Genomic DNA, 15,585 nt, shown 5'->3' with positions numbered 1-15,585 from the left:
GAAACGTCGCCAGGTGTGAATTTCTTCTCGTCTGCTGGTCACGAGGGCGCGCTATGAGCGAGATGTTGGGCTGAGCCCTGATCGATAACATCGCGAGTATGGGTTTATCGCATTAACATGACATTTCATGGCATGCACTCTGATTATTTTATAAGCAGGTAAACAGGCTTATTATGATGGCGATAATGTTTACCAGGAGAAAGTCGACTGCCACTAGATAATATTGAATACGATTATAAATCAATTAAAACTTCCCATCCGTCTAGGCCATAGGAAAGATGACATAGGGTATTATTTATCCCGTGTATGAAAGGAAGTTAAAAAAAGAACACGTAGTCATAGAAATTCATCAAATAATTTGAACATAAATGAAAGAGATGAAAGTAAAGGGAAAAGCGGCTGATATTTGAAATCATGAATTTATAGATTTATCAAAAAAGAGAGGTATAATTCATCTGACATTGAAATAAATAAATGCAAGGACGAACATAGAATTTTAAGAAATATGTATATATGCACTACTTTCAAATGCATATATATTGTTGGTAATTATTATGCAATTGTGAAACATGGTTATTTGCTGAAACGTACCTTACAGGTAACAAAATTGCCTGTTATACTTGTTCAAATGAAATTAGTATAACAATAGTTCCCCATTGTGTATATATTTGGTTTATTGCAAAATAAGGCTTATCATTTATTTCAAATTGATTCCCTTCTTCGGCCGACCCGGAAAACATCCCAAGCCCAGAAAAAATATTGCTTTTCATCTCGAGACTTTGTTTTTACGTTTAGCTCGAATTTCAGAGGATAGATGCTTTATCTAAAAGCTTAGTCAACGTTTTTTGTCCATCGAATGTCATTTAGTAACAGGTTTGTCTACAAAAAAATATTTTTCCACCTGTCAACTCATAGGTTACAAAAATGATGCGTTGCAAAAGCAAACAAACAATTATTCAATCTAGGCCTTGTTTGGTTTAACTTTGAAAAACAAAATGTTTGAATTAAAGTAACAACAATACTTTCTAAATTATTCTCAGCACTAAACAATAAAGGATTATATTTAATCATGAAATACAGATATAATTTTCCGTTCTATTCTTTTTTTTAGTCAGGAGTGACTCTGAACGTTATAAAAGGCAACGAATTAAGATAATTTGATACCTCGAAGGATTTTGACCAATTACAGACACATATAGCACTAATATGAGAAAAATAGTTTCGAGGAAGTTTTTTCCCGTGAAAAACTGGCGACTATGTAGACTCGTGGGCAATTCATTCATCAAACTGTAATGGGAAGAAATGCATTACTCTTTACGTTAGCAATTGCAAGGTCTGTTGGAAACAAATCACAGCGCCTGTCTGTTGGTAATACCAGGGTAAGATTTTACTAGTTGCATAATGGAAGTCATTAAATAAATCCGCTTTTGTTACTGTTTGTATTAATGTTTTCTATCTACATGCTTCAAATTTTGCACTCCCCCACCCCCTGTTTACGTGATGAAATTTGTTAAACGATACAAATATTCGCCTGAAGATCCTTAAAACTAAGGAGAAACAATTTCGCGGAATCTTCTCACCCATGGGGAATGTTGTAATTATGAGTCCGGATAAATAAATTTGGCTTTTGGAGCCAATAAATTACCTCTAATGATCGATTGACAACTTAAATCGTCGCCCAACAATGGGGAATACACCACGTAAGCGTCCATAAGCACGGCCCCCGAACCTAGACAATCTTCTGATCAACTAATTGCCTAAAAACACGACCGTCGATATAGGTAAAAAAATAAAATAAGGCACAGTCTCTTGTCCAGACCAGACAGGAGTGTAATGATGTCCCAAATTACTGTTTTATTGTTAAAGACACTTTGCTTCCCTAAATTAGCATTTTCTCCAATCCCCATAAATTGCACACTTTGAATAGATTTGAGTGCAAAATGTTCATTTATGTCATTGTCTGAACATTCTTGCAGAACGCTTGCGTCAAAGTTTACAATTTTTTTTTATTGGGAATTCAACCGAAAGGTTTGCGAGTCAAATATTAAATTTATAATGATCGAAAAGTCGACTCGTACACCTGTAATAGACAGTTTCTTCATCGTAACAGTAAAGTATACAAATTAGATGCAGCGAATTTGATAGTATGATATCATAGAAAGAATCTGTTGACGTGAAGATTTTCTCTAATTTGTGATTAACAATGACACAGACAGCGGATATCATCACCACTTACGGGTACTTTGTTGATAATCATTGGTAGAACTCTAAAGATATTGTCATATATTGTCTTTTGAAAGCCGATAAAATTACTTCCTCAAGAGGCTTTCACTTAAAAATTTCCTCCCATCTAGATATCGTATATTACAGAAAGCAATATAGATAACCGCAGCATTCAGATCTATAGATCTAAACATTATCTCTCGCTCCATCTTCGTATCTGTATGCAATCTGATCTATTTGATTTCAAACGATTTCAACAAAAACCTCCATAAACAAAGCAAGTGACTTTACAGGTTTTACTTTGGAGAGAGTAAGGACGTATTTAAGATATCGGCCGTCAGTTAAATTTCTTGTGAAGAGAGATCCTTTTCACTCGGAGCAAACGCTTTAAATTCGATATGATCATTACAGGACCCGATAACATCTTTTGAAATTTGAAGCCAAGGTATGAAAAATTCTTACCTGTAGAAATTATTCCACAAATGATAATTGCAATCACCGCTAAGCCCCTCCACATGTTATCTAAACAAAAAAGTTACAGTTAAATTCTTCAAGGAAATGTCACTCATATCCTATAAATCCAGCGGGACCTGTACGACTGAAATTTTAGGAACTTGTTACAGTCAGTAGTCCGTCACATGCACTGCTTTTCTGGAGTTAAATAACTAAATCACTCTTTGAAATATATATATTACACAGTCCTGCTATATTTCTGGTAATGTTGTGATAATTGAAATTCAGAGGAGCCAATCATCAGTGACCACGTGACAGCCCGCTTAGGGAGGTCCAAACCCAATACCCAAACTGAATTTTCAAAGATAAATTAAGACATTTATTTTCCAATCAAACTTCGCCTTATACGGATTTCCTATGCTGGCGTCTTTCTATTGCTCTGCCTGTTTTTAAATATTTGACGCGCACATGTTTATTAGGACTCGATTTAATAACGTTCAACTATCGCATTAGTCCTAACTTCAACAGCGCAGCACAGTTCAAGTAAAAGACCGATTTGTCGAGTAAATCTACGTGGTTCCTGTGATGATAAAATGATTTTTTTTAATCATCCTGTAGATTGCTTGGCGCCCATGAACGCATCTTTTACTTATTTTATATGTATATAAGGAATCGACGGCCCGTAGGCTGAATAATTTTTAAAATGTCAGATAACACCCTTTAACGTGTATTTACAACATTCATCCCACACTCTATTCTCCTTCCCTGTCTCTGTGTAAGAACACACCGTAGAAACTACAAGTATAAAAACGATGTAGAGAAAAATTATATGGAAATTTAGATTTGTGAATTTCCTACACATACCACAAATGAAAAAATTACTATATGAGGTATGGGTTTTTTATACCCCAGTAATCGGAGATTTGGGGGCATATATTGTTTGTTATGCCCTTGTCTGTTTGTCTGTTAGTCCGCAAAAACATTAAGCTTGGACATCATTTTTGAATGGCTGGCGATAGGGCTTTCATATTTCACTTATGTATTTCTTGTGACAATACCTTTCATTTGGTACCAAACGTTTGGACCATGTGACCTTGACCTTGGGTTTTGACCTACTTTTGAAAAACTTTTAAGCTTGACCATAACTTTTAAATGGTTGGTGATGGGGCTTCCATATCCCGCATGTATATCCATTGTGACAAGGCCTTTCTCTTAGTTTATTACATTGCTGCCGTACGGAGGCATCAGTTTAAAAGAAGTGTAATTATTCAGATAAAAATGATCCTCTGAGAATTGACCCAAATAAGTATATTACATACTGGTATGCTGTATACACATTGTTTTCATGCAGACGTCATACTTTATCTAATAGTTTAAGTCCATGTATTGCTGATTTTAGAATTTATTGCTTGCAAATTTGAGATAATGTATAAATTCATACTGGGTGTGGTACTCACCAGATATTTTCCACTGTCAAGAGAGAGTTGTTGCTGGTTCTCTGCCCTGTGACTTGCTACAATAGGTGAGCATCTTTCTGCAAAATTGTTGTTGTATCAATGATGTCATATCATAGCGGCCAGAGGGTAATTCATAAAATACAAGAGTTCTATGACTGTATCACTAGTTTTGCCGTCTGTGTCGATGTGTGTGTGTGTTTCGATATTGTTCGTGGTTTAGCAATAAATGTGATCGTAAAAGTCATGAAATTGTGTGAATGAAAAAAAGAGAGTTCGGAAGCGGGATTATCCCATATGTTCAGTGTATAATACAGTTTTCCCTCTGTAATAAAAGACGACATTAAACGCGGACAGACTCATCGTATCGCTGTAACTTTTGCGTAATACGAAACAATTAGTCACGTTTCATTGAAGAACTCCTTGGCGATATCAATATCACTATGATTATCTTAAACTACGGTGATAAAACATTAACAACATAATGATTCTATAATAAATATCGGTCGGTTTGCTTTGTAACATTGAAGAAATTCTTTGCCATGTTTAAGACAAGATCGAAATTTTGTATAGTGTATGTTTGTATATGGTGGTGCACGTATTTTATACATGTATTTCACCAATCATAATTGATTGAAATGCAGTTTACATGCAGTCAGTTATAAAAGAATCTTTTGTATAATCATTTATCGTCTGACATTCAAACTATACATCGAAATCAAGCTTTCGAACCGCTATAATGCTCTAGAGCGCAAGTTCGTTACAGGTCGCACGCATCAGGGTCAGAACTAGGTGCTAGTCGTAACTGTTCCGTCACTAAATAATGAAACTTATTGTACATTCTTTAAAAACGGAAATATGTAGACATTGGCAAAACATAAAAGTTAATTAATAACATTAGGCGTCGGCATGATAAAAAATATGGGTTTATAAGCTTTATAAACTGAGGTCCCGTGTCACAGTAGTCATCAGCACAACAAAATAAGCCGAGGTCATGGGACACAGAACGCATCGAACAACAAAGATTAAAGTTTTATAAACTGATGCCCCGTGTCACAGAACGCGCCCACACAACAAAAATTAACTGAGGTCCCGAGACAGAATGCGTCAACACATGTCCCGAGAAACGTACAGAACGACACAATTAATAAAGATATGTCGACACAATAAAGATTAAAGCTTTCTCTATAGTGTAACAACACGCGTTAACACAACAAAAATGTTTATAAACTGAGGTCCCGAAACAGAGGACGCGTCAACACAACAAAATTAAACGTCCATAAACTGAGGTCCCGAGACAGAGGGCGCGTCAACACAACAAAAATGTTTATAAACTGAGGTCTCGAGACAGAGAACGCGTCAACACAACAAAAATTAAATGTTTATAAACTGAGGTCCTAAGACAGAGGATGCGTCAACACAACACAAATTAAATGTTTATAAACTGAGGTCCTAAGACAGAGGATGCGTCAACACAACAAAAATTAAATGTTTATAAACTGAGGTCCTAAGACAGAGGATGCGTCAACACAACAAAAATTAAATGTTTATAAACTGAGGTCCCGAGACAGAGGATGCGTCAACACAACACAAATTAACTGTTTATAAACTGAGGTCCCGAGACAGAGGATGCGTCAACACAACACAAATTAAATGTTTATAAACTGAGGTCCTAAGACAGAGGATGCATCAACACAACAAAAATTAAATGATTATAAACTGAGGGCCCATATCACAGAAGATATCGACACAACAACAACAACAACAGAAAACCCATCAGAATTGATTTAACTGAGGTACCATACGCGTGTCACGGTAGACATTGACACAACCAAATTAAATGTTTTATAGAACTTATTAACCGAGGTCCATTCCTATGGTAGGTGATTAGATGTCTGTACAACAATAGATATCTATTAACCGAGGCCCATTCCTATATATAGTAAGTGTCTGTACAACAATAAATATATATTAACTGAGGCCCATTCCTATATATAGTAGGTGTCTGTACAACAATAAATATTTATAAACCGAGGCCCATTCCTATAAAAGGTCTCTGTACAACAATAAATATCTATTAACCGAGGTCCATTCCTATATATAGTAGGTGTCTGTACAACAATAAATATCTATAAACCAAGGTCCATTCCTATATATAGTAGGTGTCGGTACAACAGTAAATATCTATTAACCGAGGCCCATTCCTATATATAGTAGGTGTCGGTTACAACAATAAATATCTATTAACCGAGGCCCATTCCTATAGTAGGTGTCGGTACAACAATAAATATCTATTAAACGAGGCCCATTCCTATATATAGTAGGTGACGGTCCAACAATAAATATCTATTAACCGAGGCCCATTCCTATATATAGTAGGTGACGGTCCAACAATAAATATCTATTAACCGAGGCCCTTTCCTATATATAGTAGGTGACGGTCCAACAATAAATATCTATTAGCCGAGGCCCTTTCCTATATATAGTAGGTGTCTGTACAACAGTAAATATCTATTAACCGAGGCCCATTCCTGTATATAGTAGGTGTCGGTACAACAATAAATATCTATAAACCGAAGTCGCGAGGTCATGAGAGGTGTTGGAACAACAGCATTAAATGTTGATATAACATATCAACCGAGGCCATGAGTCAGAGAGACGTTGATGTGACAGGGGTTGAGGATTTCGCAGCCTCATAAAGTGAAAGTTCGTGCCATGCTATGCTTGGCTTCGACAAGATAAAACTGAGGTTCTACGTCATGTTAAGCAAATATTAATGTTTTATAAAATTTAGAAAGAGGTCCCAGTAGACATGACAAAATCCCTTACTGTGTTGCTCCGATTTCATAGCATTTATCAAACTTTAAACCTGGATTTGATATGTAAGCAACCAAGCTCAACCAATCGTCGAATGAATTGTGACAGAAACCACTTGACCGCTACAGGCCGCGGTAGTTTACTACGTGAATGATATGTTTGAACATTGGACTCGTATAAAATAACGTCGAAGGATACTTTGATGCTATGTTGGTAGCCAATATCACGGCCTGTATCGCTTTAATGTTTTAAAGAAGAATTTATAGGAGTACGCAAGCTGAAGAGGAAGTGATAGGAGTGCGGAAGAAGAGGAAGTTATAGGAGTGCGGAAGAAGAGGAAGTGATAGGAGTGTGGAAGAAGAGGAAGTGATAGGAGTGTGGAAGAAGAGGAAGTGATAGGAGTGTGGAAGAAGAGGAAGTGATAGGAGTGCGGAAGAAGAGGAAGTGATAGGAGTGCGGAAGAAGAGGAAGTGATGGGAGTGCGGAAGAAGAGATAGGAGTGTGGAAGAAGAGGAAGTGATAGGAGTGTGGAAGAAGAGGAAGTGATAGGAGTGCGGAAGAAGTGATAGGAGTGTGGAAGAAGAGGAAGTGATAGGAGTGTGGAAGAAGAGGAAGTGATAGGAGTGCGGAAGAAAAGATAGGAGTGTGGAAGAAGAGGAAGTGATAGGAGTGTGGAAGAAGAGGAAGTGATGGGAGTGTGGAAAGAAGAGGAAGTGATAGGAGTGTGGAAGAATAGGAAGTGATAGGAGTGAAGAGGAAGTGATAGGAGTGCGGAAGAAGAGAAAGTGATAGGAGTGTGGAAGAAGAGGAAGTGATAGGAGTGCGGAAGAAGAGATAGGAGTGTGGAAGAAAAGGAAGTGATAGGAGTGAAGAGGAAGTGATAGGAGTGTGGAAGAAGAGGAAGTGATAGGAGTGCGAAAGAAGAGGAAGTGATAGGAGTGAAGAGGAAGACAGGAGTGTGGAAGAAGAGGAAGTGATAGGAGTGCGGAAGAAGAGGAAGGGATAGGAGTGCAGAAGAGGAAGTGATAGGAGTGAAGAGGAAGTGATAGGAGTGTGGAAGAAGAGGAAGTGATAGGAGTGCGGAAGAAGAGAAAGTGATAGGAGTGCGGAAGAAGAGGAAGTGATAGGATTGCGGAAGAAGAGGCGGTATAAAGAAATTGATTGATTCTAATTAAGTATGGTATGCATGCAAGGTGAAGATAACGAACAGTGATCAATCTCATAACTCCTATAAGCAATACAAATAGATAGTTTGGCAAACACAGACCCCTGGACACACCAGAGGTTGGATCAGGTGCCTAGGAGGAGTAAGCATCCCCTGTTGTAATAACGCTCCTTGATTAACGTGTAATTATTTGGAAAAGGCTAAGTTGTCTTTGAAAATAGTAGGTGTACACTAACAGCTTCTATCATCCTTCACACTGCAATCACACGACAAAAAGTTGAAATAATAGAATTACCTTTTGAATGAATGAATGGCTCAATGTTAGGGTCATAAACAGCTTGTCTAGATACTGAATTTTAACCGCTAAAGAGAAACAAAAACTCAAGGACTGCTCCATGAGAGGCCCGTGTACCTACACTTTACAGCTTGTAGATTGACTGGTGTAATATTAAACAGATTCCTTATTTTACGCGAGTACTTAGTATAGCGACGTCAAATCGCGAGAACACGAATTCGCGAGTGGTCTTTGATCAAGAATTCTAATTGTATTTAGCAATATGAAAATAAAACCGAGTAATGTTAGGATGCTTCTCGCGAAGTCACGTGGTAATAAATTCCCTGTGTATATATTTAGGAATTTACATTAATTGAAGAGTCAAACATTAGATGGAAAGAGAATAAGACTGGTTTCAGTTAATTACCTATGTACATATATATTGACATTCATTATACGGCCATTTAGTATATTTTAAGCCGTTCGCTCCAAAGATTATCTTGATTATACTTCATTAATTTTTAAAACGTGCACTTCCTTCTAACACGCTACAGCATAACTTTAAAGAGCGATGTGCCTTTAGTACGAATGTACTGCATAATATAATATTTAACAGTGTACTCGATGTACTATTAAATACAGTGCTGGATGTATTAGATATCGATACATCTACTGGGTACCATGAGTTGCCCTTGAATTTGGTAACAGAATACCATTCAGAGATTGTTCTAAGAAGGAATTTGCCAATGCACAGATCGCCTGCAGTCCGGATGACTATTGCGTAAAAGGAAATGAAATTTACTCACCCAACCGAGTGTATATTACCCCTATAGAATACCCTATCATGAAGGAATTGATTTCTACTGAGGGAACAACTTCATTCTTCTTTCTGAGACGATAAATCAATTACGTAACCTTCAACACATACTTTTGTTATTTCTGTAACAACGATGAATATCCTTAAAGCTTCTAAACATAGAGGGAGCTGTGTCCTTGTTGGACGCTCTTACATGATGTGTCATGGCTTTATAAATCTAAAATTAAAATCCGTACTTTGCCAATAGAAGAGATATGCTAATATATCTAAATCGTAGTTTGACACATTACACAGTATTGTACAATAAAGTGTTTCTTTTTTCTTCCACAACATTCTTTGTAAAGCTACAATTTTCACTTTTCCAAAATAGTTATTTTTTTTTTTTTTTTTTTGCAAATTGTAAAAATTGTAATACTAGCGCTAGAACAGAACTTAAACATGTTCAGGTAATATAAATACTAAATATAAAAAAAACCCAAACTAGAACAATCTTTTACATGTAAGTAGGCCTATGTTCCTATTTAAAGAATATTTTTCTTTGTAATAACGTAATTCTGATCGAAGTAACTTGCATTATTATGTCATAGCTGATATCTTTTTTTTTTATTAGCAATAACATGTTTCTAAATTCTTGAGAATTTCGACGTGTAATACCTGATCATGAGCCATTTTTCATAAAATAATAAAGTCCGTATCGAAACGTTCCCAGTACAAGTTAATATTATTGCACGCTAAGTTTTGAATAAAGATGGCGGCCCAGCTGCCATTTGGTAATTTCAGGTAGCCAGTTTTGATCAATTTTAAATTCTTATAATATTTCGAACCTGATTTACAGTGGTGGATCATAAAATAAGGGAGGGGGTATGGGGATTGCAACCCCCGTTTGGTTGAATTGCTTTTTAAAAAGGTAAATTTTTGCTATTTTGAGAGTCTTCATCCCACCTTTCTCTGGTGGAAAAGGCACAAACCTGAGCCGCAAACCTATATATCCCCTTTGACATTATCTGGATCCGCTACGGGTTAAGACAAGAAAAAAATTGAAACATTTCACAGGCATTAATCGATGCAATTAGATGAATGTTGAAAAGGTGTGTAACTGTGATTATGCATGTAATATATCAGTACCAATAATGCTTCAGTTTACTGTGATTATGCATGTAATATATCAGTACCAATAATGCTTCAGTTTACTGTGATTATGCATGTAATATATCAGTACCAATAATGCTTCAGTTTACTGTGATTATGCATGTAATATATCAGTACCAATAATGCTTCAGTTTCTAACTTGACGAGAAAATGAAGAAGTTGTCAACATAAAACAACTGAAGTATGGTTTAGCTATATAATAAAGGAGTTATGACTATACCTTTACAAAGTGAAGAAGAAGAAAACAATCCTAACAACATAAAATAATACCAATGAAATTCAACAAAAACGAATTGCAATTTAATAATACTAATGAAATTCAACAAAAACGAATTGCAATTTGATAATACGAGATCAAAGATCTATGTGGCATACTTTATTAAAAGTAGATTTTGACTATCTTATATGTTCTACCTTATGTTTTCATGAATTTCCCCCAAAATATTATGTTCATTATTTATGCAGCCTTGCTAAAGCAAGAAAAGAAAATCCTCAGTTACATGTGTATGTAACGAAAATTTCGTTTTTGTACGTATCTTTAATCACAATATTGATAAAGATTTTTTCTTTTATGGAATGATGTAGTAAGCACGAATAAGATACAAATATACGAATTACATGTAATGAATAAAGCTATAAATACCATTGATCATTTCCCGCATATAGATTACACATTATGACGAAATTAAAGGTATTACTGCGCGTGGCTAGACGGAGTCTCATTAAAGGAGAATTCCGATCCCGTAAATGGTTCATAGTTTTACTTGTGTCTTTATATTTCCAGGAAGTGAACAAGCGTTTATGGAGCTAAGATCAATGGAGGGCGACACAATGTTTGTAAACAAGAGACAAAGATTTGTCGTGATCAATCAGAGACACGTGTATAAATTCATAATCTGTTAAATAATGGCGAGCAGTTCCCAAGCCTTGACGTCGGGAGGAGCATTAACATTGATGAAAGGACATTCCTACGAAAAGTAAACAGTGGTGTTCTGTTCTGTAGGTTTCCTAGATCGAACAATAAAATAGTGCCCAATGTTACCAAGACTATCATTGGAATGTATTCAGCTGTAAATTGTTTTTTTTTTTAAATATAATTTATTATGTGCGGAGTGATCCTACTTAAATTTTGAAATAGTAAACAAGAAGTATCTCCTTCTCTTGATAAAATACTCACTTTGGTATGGTACTACTTTCTGTATATATTAACGAATCCAACCCTTTAGTATATGCCAAGTAGATAATTATACAGATACTAGAGGAAAGTCTAGTTCTAATTCTGATTGTGGATTTCACAAATACGTCCACCCTCCACCATTTTCTTTTACCCACTTTTTGCAACCTGTTTGGCTTCAGAAAGATTTATTTGCATGTATCAATCACAATAGAATTTAGATATAGAATTTGTTTTGTTTCATTCAGCTTTTCAAATAAAAATCTTTTCCACGCTCTTTGTGCATTAGGCGTAGACATTTAGAAGGAAAGGCATTTAAAAATGATGATAATAATCGCCAATGTTGTAAAATCACAATCTATACGTGGAAATCAAATATTCATTTTGCTCTATCATAAAACTTCAGACCTGAAATGGCTGTTTTCGATATCAATAATTTTGTTAAAACGTCTGAATGTAAAGAAAAGTCGAATCGTAGAACATCTTATTTCTTTTTTAAAGAAAAAAACCCCTATATTTTTACCACAATGTTACCCACATCTTTTATATTTGTGGAGGATATATTTAAAATGATGGTCCAAATATAGGATAAAAATTAACAATACAGAATGCATACTATAAATACGCACCATTAAGTATTTCTTTGTTAGATTTGTACTTTCATGAACTGACTCATAAATGCGATTCACATACTTTTTATGGAAACATTTTAAGATTTGTACACATGTAAGTTATGTGGTCTACTAGTGTAAAAGGTTTAATCGTTAATTAGTTTGATCAATTCCCATCGATGACAAAGGAAGCACATATAGACAAATTGTCTAGTTGTTAATGTTTGCACACTACTGTGGTGAACATTTACGTCTGATCCAAAGGAGGAGTACGATTAATGCTTACAAAGGGAAATAATCCATTATGTGTGTCGTACGTCTGGACATTCGAACACGAATACGAGTCTGAAGTTATTTCAATAAAATAAATGGAATATTTACAAATTTGATGGAAAATGATTGCCTAGAGTATTTTCTCTCATTTTACTCAATGTGTAGAGCAGCAATCTTTACCTTGTGTGTACCTATTCTAACACTTTAAGGATTTGATGGAAGGTTTTTGCAGCAAATGCTTTCAAAGTATTCGATGTAGAAAATCGCTTTAACAGCTGGTCTTTAACATCATGTGGGAGAGTAGATCTAGATGATGCTCGTACTCTTCTCATTTTCTATCGTCGGCGTGAATGACACAGTAATCTACATCTCCAACCGTAAATAGTATCACAATTATCAAACTATCCTATCTTTTCTAAACGCTGAAGCGGCCCCGAGGACACGGTCAGTAGACACACGATTTCCGCCACACTTCGCGAAGACAGTATAGAAAAGATCGCTTATGGCGTTAACAAATAATTTATAAATCACCGATAGTTGATGGGAATTGACAGTTACATAGATGTTATCAGAAGACTATACATTACTTTATATCTTTTTATGATATTTCGTGTTTTAATTTGCTTACCAAGCCTTTGGGTTACCCATGGAAATTTATTGTACATACATGCATTGACAAAATGTGTCTACTAGAACTCCTGAAATGTCTTGCACAACGAGATATATCATTCTTATTTAAGTTACACAATCGCACTATTATACCCTGGCTATCCAAATCTTTCAAGTCCTTCAAATCCTCCAGAAGACGTTATTTTAATGATGATCACAAACAGTGGCGACATCGCATTGTCTAGTTAAGAGCTCTTGGGACGACATTGAAAACGGCTGTGTAAATACACAAGACGCGAATACGAGTGTTTTGGGATAGTCTCAATAGTGCAGGTAAACGCAGAAGCCACCTGGAAAGTCCTCGGGGATTAACTAATTTCAAAATTGATAAATTTTATTCAGAAAACAATTTTTTGACAGCTTACACGCGACCGCTACGAACAGTAGTAGACATGATGAAGCTAGGATCGGTGGACACCATCAGATCGTTGGTAATTTACTCGTACATCTCACTAATACACTGACGTTTTCTCGTGTTTTCTTCTTCAAGTATTATTTGGTGTTAAACCTGGTCGTTGTAAGCAACAATCCAGTACATATTTTTTTCTAATTATTATTCGTTATTGCTGAAGACATAAGTCTTATGGCATACATGTTTACAAAAATAATGAACAAGTTAACAATTGTATAGTATGGCATGGCATGACATTATATGGTATGTTACACAATACTGATGTGAATTTATAGACAGAGAATGCTATATAAGTAAATCATTACGTAAATTAAAGGCACAGTAAAGATATTTCCCCAAATTACACAACTCTTTGAAATTTTCTACACTTAATAATTGTATAAGTTTAAAATCAGATGGGTTTTTGCTCAAAGGTGTGCTATCAGCCGAAACCCTAAGTTTGTATCAGAAACTCATCACACTGCACCCTAGTATTTAACTCTTTAAGATACATGTAATAAATTCCGTGAACTTCGTTAGTATAAAATGGAATAATGTCATCTGTAAAGGATTAAAATACCATTACAAAAACGGGAAACTCAGAAATGGAAAAGTAAATTTTCTACTAAGTTCATATCAGCTGGTATACAAACAGCGCGGGACGTAGACCTCATTTTCTCACCTTCCTGACAGACGCCTAACAGAAGAGACTCTCCAATGTCTAAATGTTTGTGCTAACACTTGAATATGAAGATTTGATTACCTGCCTTCATAGCGAGGAGATAACAGGTGTCTACAGACATTGCATCACAGATTAAGTGCGGATCTAACTTTAGAAACATCTATCCACCAGTAAGAATATACAAGGCAATTAGGAGCAAATTGACAAAGATTAAATGGAGTTCTGTGAGGTGTAATGTTATATAGCAAATATATAAGCCCTATTATTTAGTAATGGTGAAATATATCAGCGATCTGCATAAGTACCCGAGTTTCCTTCTAAATGTATATTATTTTTCAGTCTATGTTGGTCGGTTGTTTTACGTCCTGTGGAGAATTTTCAATATACAGTAAAACTGTGATATAGCGAATTTCTGCGGACACTCTATAAAAATTCGCTATAAGCGTAATTCGCTATACGTTTATAGCGAATTCACAATTCAAATATAACGAATTCGTTATAAAACTGATTTGTTCTACATGTATATTAGTACTATAAGAAAGCAGCAATCGATGTACTTGCGTTTGTATTGTCTCTAAGAGAAATTAAGCCTATATAATTTCGAGAAGAATATATTTTTATGCAAGAAATATACACATTGATTTATATATGATAATTTATCTTGATGGATTATTAAGTCACGCAAGAGATGTCACCAGTTGTAGGTGAAGTGCATACTTAGCGCTTCCGGTCGTAGTAATGAGGGTTCTTTAACATGCCAATGCTTGCTGCGAAACGGGACCTCCGATTTTCAGGTCATATGCAAAAGATCCGTGACTCTCACTTTTAAATGCCGAGCGTTTGGCAAAGGAGCAATCACTACCTATGTTTAAGCCGTAGGTTTGACGCGACCATAGTACGCGTGGGGCTCGAACTACCTCCCAGTTACGAAGCGAACGCCTCAGTGTATGTATAAATTACAAATGAAACAGTTTGAAATACAGTGTATCATATTCTACCTACAATTTACACTTATAGATCATAAGTAATATCTGTGTCACTGTGCTCTATTCAATCTATTCTTCAGTTAATTTCGGTTGAGATTCGGCTCGGTTGAATATTTGGACTGACGCCTTCAACGAATCTCGGAGCAATTCTTCATAATTCATGTCTGGAAATTTAATTTCGGCTTCAGCCGGTTCTAGCAATTAATGTACACTTGGGCGGCACTGCTGTTCGCTTCAAATAAGTTAGTTGACTATCAAACCAAATTTGTATCACTATCAATGCTGCATTACTTGCAGTCTAAGTATGTAAATTCCATTAAAAAAAAATCAAACTATCACTAAATTTCGTTCAAATGAAGACTTTCATGGCGCAATTTTATCTCCCGAAATTGAAGAGTTCCTATAGTTTGTTTTATAAATTAGCGATATATAAGTAGGTATGTGGAG

The 15,585-nt window shown here is 35.6% G+C and overlaps 1 protein-coding gene and 1 long non-coding RNA gene across 6 annotated transcripts in view; one reads left to right on the top strand and one right to left on the bottom strand.

Annotated features, from left to right (window-relative positions):
* Positions 1-15,585, bottom strand: part of LOC130050367 (uncharacterized) — a 33,775-nt gene that overhangs the window by 13,570 nt on the left and 4,620 nt on the right. For 2 of the 5 annotated variants that reach the window (XM_056150244.1, XM_056150241.1), the window contains exons 2-3: positions 4,134-4,210; positions 2,686-2,745 (exon numbers count right to left, since the gene is read on the bottom strand). In XM_056150244.1, coding sequence (XP_056006219.1) covers positions 2,686-2,740 — 55 coding nt within the window. In that variant the 5' untranslated portion in view covers positions 2,741-2,745; positions 4,134-4,210. Of the gene's footprint in view, positions 1-2,685; positions 3,128-4,133; positions 4,233-15,585 lie in introns of those variants that run through there. The other 3 variants (XM_056150245.1, XM_056150242.1, XM_056150243.1) reach the window with 3 other exon arrangements.
* Positions 1,296-11,803, top strand: LOC130050368 (uncharacterized). The gene is made up of 2 exons (XR_008798793.1): positions 1,296-1,379; positions 11,137-11,803. It is a non-coding gene; the product is annotated as an uncharacterized LOC130050368 (long non-coding RNA).

Source organism: Ostrea edulis, chromosome 9 (genome assembly GCF_947568905.1).
Source record: "Ostrea edulis chromosome 9, xbOstEdul1.1, whole genome shotgun sequence".
NCBI classification, from domain to species: Eukaryota; Metazoa; Mollusca; class Bivalvia; order Ostreida; family Ostreidae; genus Ostrea; species Ostrea edulis.
This window is presented reverse-complemented; position numbering and strand designations above follow the sequence as displayed.